At 32.9% G+C, this 16,652-nt stretch overlaps 2 protein-coding genes across 3 annotated transcripts; one reads left to right on the top strand and one right to left on the bottom strand.

Moving 5' to 3' along the window:
* The first annotated feature begins 7,101 nt into the window (after nucleotides 1–7,101).
* LOC122593155 (F-box/LRR-repeat protein At1g67190-like) lies at nucleotides 7,102–9,873 on the top strand. 2 transcript variants are annotated; one of them, XM_043765520.1, is made up of 2 exons: nucleotides 7,102–7,287; nucleotides 8,361–9,873. In XM_043765520.1, exon 2 carries the CDS (start codon nucleotides 8,394–8,396, stop codon nucleotides 9,651–9,653), a length of 1,260 nt encoding a protein of 419 aa, XP_043621455.1. In that variant the 5' UTR covers nucleotides 7,102–7,287; nucleotides 8,361–8,393; the 3' UTR covers nucleotides 9,654–9,873. The 2 variants fall into 2 exon arrangements, with proteins under 2 accessions (XP_043621455.1, XP_043621454.1); XM_043765519.1 differs by having other exon boundaries at nucleotides 8,340–9,873.
* A 785-nt stretch (nucleotides 9,874–10,658) lies between these two features.
* On the bottom strand, nucleotides 10,659–13,753 carry LOC122593891 (mitogen-activated protein kinase 3-like). The gene is made up of 6 exons (XM_043766344.1): nucleotides 13,444–13,753; nucleotides 13,151–13,280; nucleotides 12,332–12,469; nucleotides 11,920–12,252; nucleotides 11,621–11,804; nucleotides 10,659–11,254 (listed from the first exon to the last, which is right to left on the bottom strand). The coding sequence occupies exons 1-6, from the start codon at nucleotides 13,614–13,616 to the stop codon at nucleotides 11,085–11,087; spliced, it is 1,128 nt and encodes a 375-aa protein (XP_043622279.1). The 5' UTR covers nucleotides 13,617–13,753; the 3' UTR covers nucleotides 10,659–11,084.
* Nucleotides 13,754–16,652: the final 2,899 nt, after the last annotated feature.

The raw sequence follows: 16,652 nt of genomic DNA, 5'->3' as shown, positions 1-16,652 counted from the left end.
GAAGTAGGCATGAGCACGGTCCAAAGACCGAACCGGACCGGACCGGACCGACTAGACCCGAAGACCGACGTGGCAGGAAAATCTAGACCGAAGACCGGCCCGATATATGCTCGGTCGGTCCGGTTCGGTTCCGGGTTAGCCCGGGCCGGTTCAGGTATTAAGTGGTTGGACCAAAATGTGACATAAACTCAAAAAGTGGGCTAAATTTTGATTTCTTGTTGGGCTAAAAGATTAAAAACCTGTTGGGCTTATTAAATCACCTGCTGGGCTATATTATCTCACCTGCTGGGCTAAAAAATGAAAGACAAATTACAATTCACAAATCAACATGTACAGAATATGATTTCACACGTTTTTGATCAGAACATCAGAATCAGATTACCAAATACTAACATGCATGCCAAAAGCCAAATTACCAATCACAAGTCTTTCACAGTAGCCAAAATACATGCCAAATTGCCAAAATACTAGTGAATCACATATTCACAGTAGCCATGGTGGTGATATTTCATGGTACTAGACTACAATCCTACATTATTAACAATTCCATGCACCACATCAAGTCATGAATGGCCAAAAATACATTGCAAATTACATGCACTACATCACTAAACTACGTCAAATTGCCAAAAACATAGTGCGACAATGTAGTGCAACAAAAGAGATATATTGTTATACACATATCTTCATCAAGTTGTTATAATCATCCTAACTTCCGCTTCCTATCTACAAACATAAACACAAACAAATTCATAAAAAGACACATATATGTAAGTTCACAAATAGACATTGATTGAAATTACCTCTAATAACGTCTTCATCTTTTTCTAAATCCACACCTTCATCATCAATCTTAACCACCATCTTGTTTTTCACCCAATCTTGAGTGCATATCAATGCCTCCACTAAAGATGTAGCCAATCTAGTCCTATAGGGATCCAATATACGACCACCCGTACTAAATGCGGATTCACTAGCAACGGTAGACACTTGTATTGGTAATATATCTACAAAATACATAGACATTATAAACTAAAAAAGTATACAATCATCAAAATAAAAATTAAATAGAAATATAGAAGTACCTTTAGCCATCCTTGCTAAAATTGGGAACCTTGGACCATTGAGTTTCCACCAAAGAAGGACATCAAACCCGGTATGAAGTTCGTCACGTGGCTCATTTAGATACTTATCTAACTCGGTTGAAATTTTATATGAGCCACCACCCCATCCAACCAAAAAAGCATTCACAACCGAGTTTTTAGTTTGACGTGGAGCAACTTCATTCGAAGATTTCTTTGATACATTTCTTCCATCTAAAGTATCAAACTTCTCTTTGTATTTAGCAAACAAATCCCCAAAGGCCTTCTCAACTACATCCACCTTAGCCTTAACCATTTGTTCAAATTCATCATTCATGATCTCCGGTCCACGGTCATAAGAGATCACCATATCAAACCCATGTGTAATACCATCCAACTTCATGGTAGGATCTAGAATTAGAGCAAAATACATATACACATTGAGATTCATATACTCTCCCCAATACTTTCTAAACTTGTCTCTCATTGCTTTAACCATTTCACTATAACCCGGGTACTTTTCCCACACACGAAGGTGACTATCTGTATCAAGGACTTCCATGAAAAAACGATGGGCAACTGGATAAGATGTGCCCGAAGCCAATTCCGTTTGATCTTTAAACTTCTCAAACAACTTTACAAAAGTTTCAATGTCTTCCTAATCCGAACGGGTAAACTTATATTCCGAGTCATATTTAAAAAATGCATCACGCAATTCCCACGCCGTTTTCAACATATCTAAAGTGGAGTTCCATCTAGTTGGGCAATCCGCACACAAGAACCTTTTAGACGTACATTTTGCCTCAAGTATGCATTCCTTAAACCTATCTATTCTTTGTGTGGAGTTCTTGATATACCTAACGGCGTTACGGACACGTTCAATAGTTTTATCATAAATAGCCAATCCATCTTTCACAATCAAATTTAGTATATGTGCCATACACCTAATTTGAAAGTGTTTGCCATTATCATACAAAGAAGGCAACATATCTATCAAATACTTAATGGCCTTATCATTAGAGCTTACATTATCAAGACTCATGGTCATCACATTCTTTAGTCTCCATTCATTGATGCAATCAAATAATTCACGTCCTATATCATCACCTTTATGACTATGGATGCATTTAAAGTTAATGATTTTTTTATGTAGCACCCAATCATCATCAATAAAGTGTGCGGTCAAGACCATGTAGTTTTTTTATTTATTAGAAGATGTCCAAGTGTCTGTTGTCAAGTGCACTCCTTGGGTAGTGTTACTTAAAAAGTTATGTAATTTCTTTTTTTCATCAACAAAGTATTTTGACACCCCCTTTGAAGCGGTCCATTGTGAAGGCAACTTGTAAATGGGGGACAATGATTCAACAAACTCTATCATAGTCGGATGCCTAATTAAAGAAAATGGTAACTCGGCTAATACAAACAATTTCAAAACCGCCTTCCAAATTCGATCTTGATTATACTCCCACTTACAGACACTACCACTAGCATTTTCCCCATCCCCACTGGTTTTGGTTAAACAAATGTTACTTTGTTTTTCTTGTTTATTTTCTGGGTTTTTATCACATTTCTTCCAATGACGGTTTAAAGCGGACGTACCATTTTTAGTACTATCAGCTTGGTAAGACTTGAGACAATAAATGCATTTACCTTTAAACAGTCCGTCTTCAGCATCGGTATGTGGTTCGAAGTGATCCCAACAAGGTGCCTTCAATTGCCGCTTCTTGTTCGGGTTACTTTTTGAAATATAAACCCTCACACCTTGACTCACTTTCTTTCCCCGTTTCCGTTTTACCTTCTGTTTTCCTTTAGTCTTAGTCGCTATTACTTCTTCAGCCGATGATAAGTTCACTTCATTAATATGTTCATCACCATCCTAAAACAAGTTAAGCAACAAAAACATGATTAAGGGACTGTTTTTTGAAAAAGAAAATATGTATATGCATGTATATTATGGGCTTATGGCTAGTGTCCTACTCCTACTGTATTCCTATATCCCAACAATTATCGAATTTATGGCTACTGAATTAATAAACCATTCATAATAATTTAATAAACATAAAACAAATTCATCTCATATGATAAAAATCATCTAAATATCTAGGGTTTTTTCGGAAATAATATTACAATTTAATCATGAATTTCGTAATAAAACTTATCCTACCTTGGATGATGATGATTGAGACATATTTGTAGCCTTGAATTCGAAAAAACGAGCAGATTTCTTGAAGATTTGAAGAAGATCTAGTGAAGAAGAAGAGATACAAAAAGCATAATTTTTATCTTTTTAACAATCCCCATAAACCTACTTTGTATTCTTGCAAAGTCTAAAGTGATATAATGTAATTTAAAAACATAGTTATTGAAACATATAACAAGCACGCTCCTTTTTTTTTTAAGTGGACGGTTTGCCTTGTTGGTATTGGACTAATTAACATATCCCACCAAAGCCCATTATCCATAAATTACATAAGCCCCTTTTACAAAACAGCCTTAAACCAAAATTCACTCGGGTTTCGGTCCTGGACCGGCTTTTTCCGGGTTTTGGACCGAACCGGACCGAAGACCGATTTGGCATGAAATCCTAGACCGAAGACCGGACCGTTTGTGGATCGGTCGGGTCGGTTCTGTTCGGTTTCGGGTCAGTCAACGTCGGGTCTCGAGTTTCCGGTCCAAAAGCTCATGCCTACTTAGAAGTGATATACACGGCCCGAAAAACCATACTTGGGGAATAAGTCACGAACCCCCCATAAATAGGGGGAAGGATGGCTAGCATTACATCTTCGGCTAAGACTAACAACATGATCTTGGCATATCATATTATTAGTCTGGGGGGCTTGATGGTGTACCCACCGTCACCCAGAATAAAGCCTCACCCTAGGTAGGCTTAAAGGTCACCCAGGATATCACATAGCCTGGACGAAAAGATACGATCATATCACTTCCTTAAATAAAGGAGATCGTTACCAAATATAAAAGACGCGTGAGAGACTTATTCTCCACGAAAAAGTAGTTATAAAAGGGGGAAAACCCTAATCATTATCATTATGCCTTCTACGGGAAAAACCCTAAAACACATACACGATCCACGGGCAAAACCCTAAGAGATCTAAACATAACTAAACCAGCGTACAAGGGAGGAAGACTCCTACCAACAGGGAATCGCCGTCCAACCCATCAAACACTTCCAAATCCTTTAACCTAATCCATTGTACAAACATTTATGACGTGACAAATTGTTGAATGTTGATTTGTAAACAAAAACTAGATTTCCATATCATTAATTCATTACATTAATCTTCAAAAATAAGATCTTAGAGTATCTTTAGATTATTTGATGCTAGATGAGAAGTTGGAAACTATTCGTGGAATTCAAATGACATTTAAAACTTTTAAGTTTATTAGGAAACACAATTTTTATTTTTATCTACCATAAATTTATTAGATGTTGCCTTATGTTATTTTAATTTAACATAAATTATAGATGTAAACCACTGAACACCTCTTCATTCGTTGCCCCTTTACAAAGTCGTTATGGCTCTTCCTTCAATCTTGGTCCCAGCTCCCCATTCAAACACCCGAAAATCTTCACAAACTCATGGAATCTCACAAGACAATTTACATAAACCCCCACAAACAAAAACTTATCCATCTTGTCATTCTTAGTTTCTGCTGGATAGTCTGGAAGAGTAGGAACGACTATATTTTTTTTTCCTACAAGCCGTCCTCCCTTAGTTTAGCAATCAAGGAACTCAAAGGATTAAGTTTTCTTTGGTTGAATAATAGAGCAACCTCAAGATCAATTAGTTGGATCCATTGGAATTGTTTTAATTTTTAATCTCTGTAATATTTTATGTTCCCCGCACTTGTATGTTCTTCTAGCTTCTTGCTAGATTTCATATAAATAAAATATTATTTTAATGTTAAAAAAAAAAAAAAAACCATACTACGAGTAATATTCTATCAAAATTTACGTGTTTTCCATCATTTTTCTATGTTATCGTACTATAGGTAATCGTGTTGTGATTTTTGTTCGAACTTTTATTTTCCTAAATATATACTAAGCTATTAACTATACTGTTTTGTATGTGATTTTTGTTCGACCTTTCATTGTTCTATTCTGTTCATTTAGCACATCTTATGTAACAATACTAATACCCTGATCTGTCCAATGGATGAGTAGTTTCAAAATATATTAATTTAAGTTAAAAAATTGGAATTTTGAGTATATTAAATAGATACCGAATAAAATTAAAATACCTAAAAATTAAACATAAAACGATTAATCTAGTTAACTCATTTTTTTCAACTTTAGTTAAAAAAAAAATTTTTGTTTGTTATATTTAAACTTAAACACACACAAACAACAATTTTAGACTATAACTAGATTTTAGACCCATGTCAAATACACGGATTTACATTGTTATAAAGATTAGATTATTATGAAGTGTAACTATATGCAAGCTAAAAAGTGTTATTAACTCAAAAGAAAAATAGCCAAAAAAATAATCATGAAATATGCTGAAAACGTAATTAAAAATAAAGATAATCGGAACGCTCATTTTTCAAGTAGATTTTCATAGTTCGGAATTAATAAATAATAATTGAGCGGTATATTTTTTTTTGCCCTGTTAATAAAAGATTTACAGTCAACTTTTAAGATAAATACATGTTATTATGAATAATATATTAATGAAAGTGGATTACATATTCATCCACTAATACTTAAAAAAAATAATAATACAATTACTTATAAAAGCTAATAATGGAAGTGGATTAATTAGTTTTATATTTATATGATAGAACGTATAATTAAAATATATAATAGTTATTATCTTATTGAGTGTATATTTGCTATTATTCAATTCTATTGAATATATATCAATTATTATTTATTATTATATTGAAATTAATGGTTAAAAAGTGTAAATTTAAAATTGAAAACAAAAAAGTGTATATTAAAATAATTATAATTAAGTATTTAGTGAGAGTAAAAAGTATAAATTATTGATGGAAAATAAAAAAGTGTAAATTAATGAGATGATTTTACAAACATTAATGTAAATATAATATATTTGGATAATGATTATTGTGATTTTTTTAATTTATAATTAGATTAATAATGTCATCATCAATTTTCAATTTGATAAAATCGAAAGCTATGATTGGTTAATAAACTATTAGGTCAGTTGTCTTTTAGTATATATAAAGATTACGAAAACTAAAGATGGAAACATATGAAAATTAACTCCATATAAATATTGAATCTACTTACCCCCTTTTTTATTCAACTTTGGTTAAATAAAAAATTTATAGTTTGTTATATCTAAACTTAAGACAAACACAAACAACAATTTTAAACTATAATTTCGAAAACTAAAGAAAAATATATAATTTAAAAAGTACATGTCAATTCATCAACAAAGACTATTTTGAGCGTTTTGATTTTTTTTAGATTGTTCCATTTGGAAACAGTTCATACATGCACAACACGAAGTCGTAGATGATGGTTAACATGTGTTGGCTTAAGATTTTCAAGATGAACTAATGCGGTCTAATTTTTGTTGTCGAAGAAGAAGCCATGATTAACTTATAATGGACAATAAACTAAATTATTAATAATAATAATAATAATAATAATAATAATAATAATTTAATGTTAAATAAATAATACTGTAATGATGATGATTAAATGTGAAAAAAGTGTTTTATTAATAATAGGGTCGACCTATAGATTTAACAATTAAAAAATTATTAAAAAAATTAAAGATTAATAAGGAGTGAGTTTTAGACTAAATAAAGGGATTATGGGTATAAGTGTACCCAAACATCCTATTTTGGTTATATTATAGATATTGATTAAAAAAACTTTATTAAGTGCTTGCTTAGTGCTTACATCTTATTTCATGTTAATAAAATCCGCCATTTTGTAAACTACTGTATATATTTTTTTTCATGTTAATATTTTTTTATTTAAGTAGTCTTTTCTCTCTCACACACACAAATTAGATTCCATCTCTATACATCTTTCTTGCACTCAAAACCCCCCCTTTTTCAACAAGATTTGATCTGTATCAATATCTATATCCATATCTCCAACACACAATCTGCCATCTTTTCTATCAACCATATGATGTATTTCAAACTCTTTTGTTGATCAATCCTTTTGTTGGCTTGCTTCAAGATTCTTGCTTTATCTCACTTGGTATGTTTTAACTTTATTTCTTGTGTTTTTACTTCGAATTACTTGGTGGGTGTGTTATCTTTTGTTCAATTAAAGTTTAAACCTTTCAGTTTATGCATAAAGTTCATCGCTTGTAGTCAATATGCTTGAAAGTTTATAGATTTTGCATGCAAAGTGATATGATGTTATCATTCGGTTAAATTAGTACCTTTTTTTTTAGATTTTAGTTTGTTATTTCTTTGATTCTTGCTTGTAATCCCTTATTTGACATAATTATACTTATCCTGAATTTTGATCTAATTATGTGCTTGTTTTACAATTTGTAAGATTGTTAATGTTACTAGTAGTTACTCAATTTACCTATGTTCATTTAGGGATGTTTGGATGCGATTTACAAAATGATAATTGCAATTTGATACATCAGAATGTGAAGTTATCATTAGATAGAAGTTTCTTGAAAGCCAATACTTAATTACTTATTAGTCTCTCAATTTATTTGTTTACCGCAAATACCAGTTACTCCTCCAGTTATCCAGACTTTAAAGTTTCTGTAATTCAGTTTAAGTGCACGTCAAAGCACCCTTTAAACTAGGTTAGTTCATATGCAAACTGTATTACACAAATTTGCAAATCCGTCTATTTGGTTGAAACTTTGTTTATAGGCGCGTTGTTACCAGCGTATTCTTGTCAAGTGGCTGCTTTTGGTTTGTTTGTAGAATAAGTAGAATGTATGGTCTTGTTCCCAGTTCGTTTGACTTTGCATTTATTATTTTTTTGGTTCAATTATATAGTATCTTTTCCATAATCAATTATTGGTTCAAATATATAGTGATGTTGGAATTTATTTGATCCATTTTGCAAAAGGAATTAACTTAATTAAATGTTAGGATTGATGAGAAAAATGGACAATAGTAGTTAGAGGACCGAAAAACTCAAAGATAGGATTCACGTAGTCTAACAGTTTGCTAACATCGATTATCGTCGGTAGCATTCCTACGATGTCAATGAATTTGGTAGTACATGAAAAACAAACGATCATGTTCTTTAATGAGTAGCATGTTGTTTGTTTACAGGATTGGATCTGTCATTTGCAGGATTTGGACGCCAATTCTACATTTGGTTTAAAGATGGACCATCTTCCTGTTGAAGTCATCGGTAACATACTCTCTCATCTTGGGGCTGCTCGTGATGTTGTGATTGCATCTGCCACTTGCCGGAAATGGCGAGAAGCTTGGCGGATTCACCTCCATACACTTACTTTCAATTCAAATGATTGGCCCGTTTATCATGAGCTCACAACAAGCAGGCTTGAAATCCTCATAACTCAGACAATATTCCAAACCACGTGCCTCCAATCCCTTTCCATCATCATGGATGATGTTGATGAGTTCTCAGCAGCACCCGTGATTGCTTGGCTGATGTACACACGAGACAGCTTGAAACAATTACATTATAATGTAAGAACGTCACCCACCATCAATATTCTTGAAAAATGTGGTCGCCAAAAGCTTGAAGTGTTAAATTTATCACATAATACCATTAGTGGTGTCGAGCCAAGTTATCAACGTTTCCCGTGTTTAAAATCTCTTTCTTTAAGTCATATCAGCATTTCCGCTCTGGATTTAAGTTACCTACTGACTGTTTGCCCGAAAATCGAGGTTTTGACACTTTTAAGCCTTGATATAGCCATGTCAGATGCACAGGCATCAATGGAATTGAATAGTCATTCTCTAAAAGATCTATCTGTTGAGGCCGTTAGTTTGGAAAAATTTATCCTTGAGGCAGATAGCCTAGAAAAGTTGCAACTTAAAGATTGTACACTCGAGGTTTTCGAGCTTGTTGGTAAAGGGACGTTGAAGCTTTTAAAAATTGATGATGTCAGCGTTATTCATCTTGATATAGGTGAAAATACAGAAAATCTTGAAGTTGTGGATGTTAGTAATTTTACAATCATGTGGACAAAATTTCATCATATGATTTCAAAAGCATCAAGGCTAAGAGGGCTACGGCTTTGGGGTGTTGTGTTTGATGATGAAGACGAGGTTGTTGATATGGAAACTATATCTGTCTGTTTTCCTCAATTGACACATTTGTCCTTGTGCTACGATCTAAAAGAGGGATCACTCCAATACAGTTTGCAGCGGGCGTTTGAGTTGAAGAATGTGATTATGTTAGAACTTGGGTGGACGGTTATAACAGACTTGTATTCACAGTGGGTGGCTGGGCTCTTGGAGAGGTGCCCTCGTCTTAGGAAGTTGATTATTAATGGGGTTGTATCAGAGGCTAAAAGCCATGAAGAATGCCAAGTTTTAGCTAATTTCACGACGTCCATCGTAAATCTAATGCGAAAGTATATGCACGTGGATGTTCAGTTTGAATATGAATAACAAATTTTATCATGGAAGATCTGTTCGTATATGGACTTGATCACAGGTAATGATTTTGAACCACCATTGTATGCCATTTTGTTTTTGAGTGTTCAGGTTCTCAGTGGTAAATGTATGCAATTTTCCGTGTGATTAGCTCAGGATTTTGCATTGATGTAATTTTGTGGTAGCAAATATAATGCATAAGTCTGATTATATACTTATATATTGTGTTGGCATACGATCTCCTTGTTCTGCTCCTTAGTTGTTTTAATTAATTTGCGTTATATTTTCTTCCCTTTTTCTCTTGGTCTCCATGGTGCAACAAGCTTTAAACGACTGTGTATATAATTCATTAATCAATTTTCCGAAACTGCTTTCTTTGTGAATCACTATTCCGTGTGCACTAACTGCTTATGATTTGTCAAAATATCAAATTTAAGTGGATTAGGTAACAAATTGGAACATAGGATGTCTTTTTCCCTTGGCACATAGTCCGTTCTAAAAAAAGAACTTGCAGAACCATAACCAAATAGAAGATCGAGATAAAATAAGATCTTTCATACATTTTGAGACTACGTATACGCAAGCTTACATAATTCACATTAATCGCATCAAAATAAAGCTGTATATGGGCAGAACTCGAGTGGACGCCTTAAGCTAAGTTTGAGCTTGATTTACGGTCAAGTTTGAACTCGATTCTGTAGCACAATGGGCCTTGACAACACAAATTTGACCTCTATTTGAAGACTCCAATGGCATAATATTCCTTAGATTTCATGTTGGATCAAGCAAAGCTCGATAAAACTCAAAATATTTGAGCTTGATTTACGTGCTAGGAGTCAACTTGTAAACAGGCTTATATACTAGCACTTATTTATTAGAAACTCGGACAAAAGTACGAGCCTAATCCTTGTATGCTCAAGCTTGGCTCGAGCTTGCCTTTTGTATTCGAAATTGAACTCGATAAAGTTTTAAGCGGTAGGTCAAATGACTTAGTAAAAAGCTCAATTTTTTTGTGCACGATTAAACCCCCCAAAATATGCATCATAGGGAAGATACCCTTATACAAATGTTTTTACAAAGAAATACTCAAATAGATCTCGGGTACGTAAACAATAGACAGTAGGCTACATATTACAGTACAACATTCTAAAAACTAGTTTAGAATCTCAACAACACAAAGCAATAGGAACCGGAAGGAAACCAAAACTTGAACCCCTTCCATGAACCAAAAAGCAATAAGACAATTTCACACTGGAGAAGGGACATTGATCAGCCACCGGATTCATCTGCAAATTGGTTTAGATCAAGAATACAACATACTTGCAGTTCCAGTTGGAAGATTCTGATATACTCCTTTTTAAGAGCATTCACATAGCAGCTTTATTAATACCATATATCGTTAGCAATTTCGTATATCAATACTATGGAATGCCAAAGCGTTTACTCTTAAGCAAACCCTGGATTGTGTGCTAATGCTTCCTCATAAATCAAGTCCTTAATTTGTTCTTCTCCTAGAACTTGTTGTTCAAATTCAAATGAGAACGGATCCATGCAGATTGGCTCATCAGCCACATCGTGTAGTCTTGCAAGGTAAGGATGATCTAATGCATCTTCAACTGCAATCAAATTATGGTTCAGTTAGGTGTGCTTTTTAAACAATGCAAATATACAGTGCCGGCTTAAGGTTTTTGGGGGCCTGCTTCATTAGTATACTAATTGAAGTTAAGAAAGAGAAAAAAAAGGGGTAGCTCAATTTATGTTATTGAACTACTAGTAAAAAAAGTATGTAGGTTGATGCAAAACCCAATAAGGGTATGATTGTAATGCAAATTGTATAATGATAGTAAGCCCAAATTCCAAATAATAAGCTTACTATACAAAAGATTGAGGCCTTAAAGTTATGGGGCCTAAAGCGATTGCTTACCCGCTTATAAATATAAAGCCGGCTGTGCAAATACAAGCTATTATTATAATGGTGTTACCTGTGATTCGTTTAGCTGGATCCATTGTTAACATTTTGTCAACTAAATCAATAGCCAATGGGTGAACGTGTGGGAAAATCTTCGACAATGACTGGCGAGGATGTTGAGGGAGTTGAGCAAGATACCTTTTTGCATCTTCATTTCTAATGAACCGAAGATCAGATTCTGTTGGTGTACCTAGAAGCTGAAAAAACATATATTAGTTAAGATCCTAAACATATTTTCTTAAAATTTCATACGGATATAAAATTAGTAGTCAAACAGCCATCTTGATATTTTCTGTAAGGTTACAAGTTTACCTCTGTTAACAAGCGCATTTGATGGACGTGATCTTTACCGGCAAACAAAGGCTTCTTGTTCATAAGCTCCATGAAGATGCAACCAACAGACCACACGTCAATGGCAGCCGTGTAATCTGACGAGTTGAGTAGCAGCTCAGGAGCCCTATACCATCTGGTGACGACATATTCAGTCATAAAGTCATTCTCAGCACTTGTTCGTGCAAGTCCAAAATCACAAATCTTCAAATCACAATTTGCATTCAATAGCAGATTACTAGGTTTAAGGTCTCTATGAATGACATTAGCAGAGTGAATGTACTTCAAGCCTCTTAGCAGTTGATACAAGAAGTACTACAAACATTGCAAAAACACGATGGTCAGCCAGACCAAATAGCTAGGTAAAAAGGTCCGAGTTACAACAGAAAGATACCTGGCAATGCTCTTCCGATAAGTTTTGATTAGACCGGATGATTTGGTGAAGGTCAGTATCCATAAGTTCAGTTGTAATGTAGACATCAGTGAACTCTCTCCTAACAGGTGGTGGAATTATATCTTTTATAACTATTACCTGGAAAAGTTTGAAATTGCAATCAATACAAGTTCCATAAACAGACATCACATACTATATTATATACACAACAACTATGACCAATAAAATTACACTCCCCCTACTAGATAGTAGATTCATATATCTATCAAAAAATTCTCTAACACTGTTGCACTAGCTACTGTACGTATATAAGCTCTAATCTTATGGAGCTTGTTTACAATTCCAAAAGGTTGACATTCCTGAAACCCCAAAATAACCATATCAGACAGCCCCTAGCGTAAATCAAGATCACTAGATCCCGCTCGGATATTGGCGTTGATATACCTCCAAATGTATTAATGTCCGCATAACCAACCAGGCTACACGCCAAAGGAAAGTTATCGACTGCTAGTAGGCATCTGCCGGTTGTAAATTACCATATCATCTCCTGATCGCCTAAAATAGTAATGCCGCGACATGCCTAATAACAGAATCTGTATTGGTATATTTGTCTGTTCTGTTTGACATACTATTATTAATAGAGTAACTAATATATATGTTTTGACATATGAATTCAATCATTCAGGTGATAGTTAAATAATGATGACATAACAACGAACATATATACAGACTGATTGAATCTATGAAACAAATAGTATATATGTAGTAAAAGTAAATTAAGAGTAATTAATTAAGAAAAAGGATGGATGGAGAACTGGCATTTTCATGATCCAAATGACGAAGGAGCTTAATCTCACGAAGCGTTCGTTTAGCGTCCATATAATTATCAAAAGCATTTGCAATCTTCTTCACAGCTACCATTTCGTTGGTCGAAGTGTCCAACATCGAACTGATTCAATCAATATATATATATATTACTAACTATAATTATAATAATCAATCAAACCAACCAACCAACCTCATCAAACATAATAAACGTACAGATATCAACAATAAGAAGGGGGAAAAAAGTCAACGGGACATAAAAGTTAACATGTTTTTGAGTTATATACCATACGATTCCGTAAGCGCCACGGCCAATAGGCATGATGGGTGGACGATATTTGTTAGTGATTTCGAATTCATTACCGAATATGTTGTACTTGATGAACTGGCCGCCGTGGGTTGCTACTGCAGGGAAGTCGGTGTATTGACCACCACCACCACCACCGCTAGCGTCTGCCATTAGTTACTTAAGACAGACAGACCGACAGAGAAAGTGATGTTCCGGCTATATTATTATATATATATAGATATAGAAAAGAAAAAAAAAAACAGAGAGAGAGAGAAGGAAAAGGGGGAGAGTGAGGTGAGGGAGTGTGTGAGGTGAATGGATTAATGTAGGAATAAGCTTTTATTATTTATTTTATAAAACTGGACCTTAATTAATTAATGTAAAGGCAAGTTGAGGGGGGAGATCAAGGAAGAAGATGCCAAAGACAAACGCTACGCGTTTCCAAGTATCTTATGTTATTATTTGGTTTAATCCATACTAGTAGTATTATATTTTTTCTTGTTAAATTGTTTCATGAAAAATGATTGATCATTTTAAAAGAATGATCTAAAAATCTTCTTTACCATTACATGTAACAAAATCAGGAAACAATATTAAGAAAAAAAACAATGGATATTAGATGGAGTCCTTTTAAAGTTTTAAGAAGATTTTTAGAATAATTTTAAAAAAAAAAATGATTAATCAATTTAAAAGATAAACATAATAATCAACCTAATAACATTATTATGACATTTGACATAATCAAATGAAGAAATTGAGAGATAATGAGTTGATTACACTTATTACATGATAAATTATTAGGTATTTAGGTTGATCAATTATTACATGATAATAAGTGGATTACGCTTATCACTACTCATTTTAAAAGCATTTATCATTTTTCTTGTTTCAGTAGTCATTGAAAGATGTTTAATTAGTAAAAATCAAAAAATTTATCTTCATATTTCTATGAGTTTTTTAGACAAACTTTATCAATAAACTATCTCAAAAATGGTAGAAAATGTTTATTCTAGAAAGAAAAAAAACATATGAATGGTTATACGTGACACAATTTATTTTAACACAAACAAAAATTTAATGTATATTTCTTTACTATATTAAAAGAATATTATTTGCTCCTTTTAGAACAATTTGCCTATTCATCAAACAAACATATACGTAAGATGATCCTTACACACACATTTTTGTTATACACAACAATATATGCATCAGTCAATTATATTGTACAACTATCTGATGCATGTAATGTTGTGTATGGTAAAAATTAGGGATGTGCACGGTTTGGTCCAAACTGATTAAACCATTTAAACCGAGGTAACTAGAGGGATTGGTTGGTTTGAAATCAAAATTTTAAACCGTCGGTTTGTTTTTTTCGTAAACCATTCGTATGGTTTGGTTTGAGATATTATACAATCCAGGAAAACCAAATCGGACCATTTAAATATAACAATTGTAAGTTTATTGTTATGTTAATAGTTGATATGTAAATTATATATACTTATTATATATGTTAAAGATGCAGGCATTATATCAAATCATAAATAGTTATGTTTGTTTTACTTAACAAGACTTATAAATATTTTGCTATGTCATTATATCGAATTTTAAATGTTACGTATTATTATATGCTTTTATGCATTTAATTTTTAAAAAAAAATAAAAAACCATTTAACCGTTCAAACCAAACCAGTTTAATTGGTTTTAGTTGGTTTGGTTTGAAATAACAATTTGGACGGATTGGTTTGAAAAATTTTTAAACCATATGTATTGATTTGGTTGAGTTTTTAGGCTAAAACGGTCCAAACCGGACCATCCATATCCTTAGTAAAAATGTGTCCCATATTAGAATTTGCATATGGTGTATATGATTATAATGGAATAAGGACGACAAAGATGGATTAGGTGACAATCGGGATGGAGAGCGGGGAAATGTATATTTTATGGTTAATCTACCAAAAGTGTGTTTTAAATATCCATATTAATTTATTTGATTAATCATAACCAAAGAATTGAGTACACATTAAAAAGATTTGTTACTAATTTATGATGTTAATTAACAATAACAATTAACATCACCAATAACATAACAATGACAATTAACAATCACAGTTTGAATAGCGACAAACTCAAGATTAAAATATTAAATTTCATTAGGTTTGGAATTTCATTTACATGTGAATATGTGATAAAGCAATTATATAATACTTGTGTCTTGTGAACAATTTCGTTGGGCGTGGTGCATCTAATTTCAAGTTCGAAACCGTTTTAACCTAACATTTGGAGATGCTAGAAAAATGGTCAGAAAATAGATTTATAGAGTCAAGAAAAACTTGTCATATATTCCTAATATAACCTAAAAAAATATCTTTCATTTACCCGATGACAATGAAGATAAGATGATTACGACAAATCATAGAATTCATTTATCGCATTTCATTACAAACCCCCCACCCCTGATGGCATATCGACCCCTACAGATTGCCTTGTGATGTGCCACACACAAACAGATACGATAGTCCTTAGAAAAAAACGATATTCTTTTATCTCATTGCTTAATACTAACCAACACTAGGTTACCCGGACAATGCAACGGTGACGGTGAAATAGCTATGTGGTTATTAATGTAAAAATAATTAATTTAATGGAGGCAATATAGTTATTTTAAAAGTCGAGAGATATACGTAAAATAATTTCATTAAGGATATTATAGGTATATTAAATAAAAATACTTAGATGAGTGAATAAATTAGAATAGTAAATCAGGTATTTTAAAGGCTAAAAGTTAAGATATGAAAGAAGAATAGTTTGCTTTATAAGAGAGTATAGATAAAACCTTAATGATGTTTGTATATTTTATGCTTCTAGTTTTAGTATTATATCTACTTTACAAAAAAAAATAAAAAATTTATAAGTTATCTAAATTTATAATATATCAACAGCCTTCACAAATATCAATTTCACACATAATAAAATAAATATTCATGCCCCCTGAATGCAATGGCGGAACTTGAACATTAGCTATGGAGAGGCGGATTTTAATGAGACATAAAACTTAGCTTTGTTAGAGGGCTAATATGTATTATGAAAATTATTTTTAAAAAGTGTATAAGAAATTAGTGTTAAAAACAAAAACTTTTGGAGGGGCTCGAACCCCCTTTGGCCCCTTAAAAGTTCCATCCTTGCCTGAATGTGAGGGGAGACAGCATA

This window comes from Erigeron canadensis, chromosome 3 (assembly GCF_010389155.1).
Source record: "Erigeron canadensis isolate Cc75 chromosome 3, C_canadensis_v1, whole genome shotgun sequence".
NCBI lineage: Eukaryota > Viridiplantae > Streptophyta > Magnoliopsida > Asterales > Asteraceae > Erigeron > Erigeron canadensis.
Note: the sequence above shows the minus strand (reverse complement) of the source record. Positions and strands in the feature narration are given on the sequence as shown.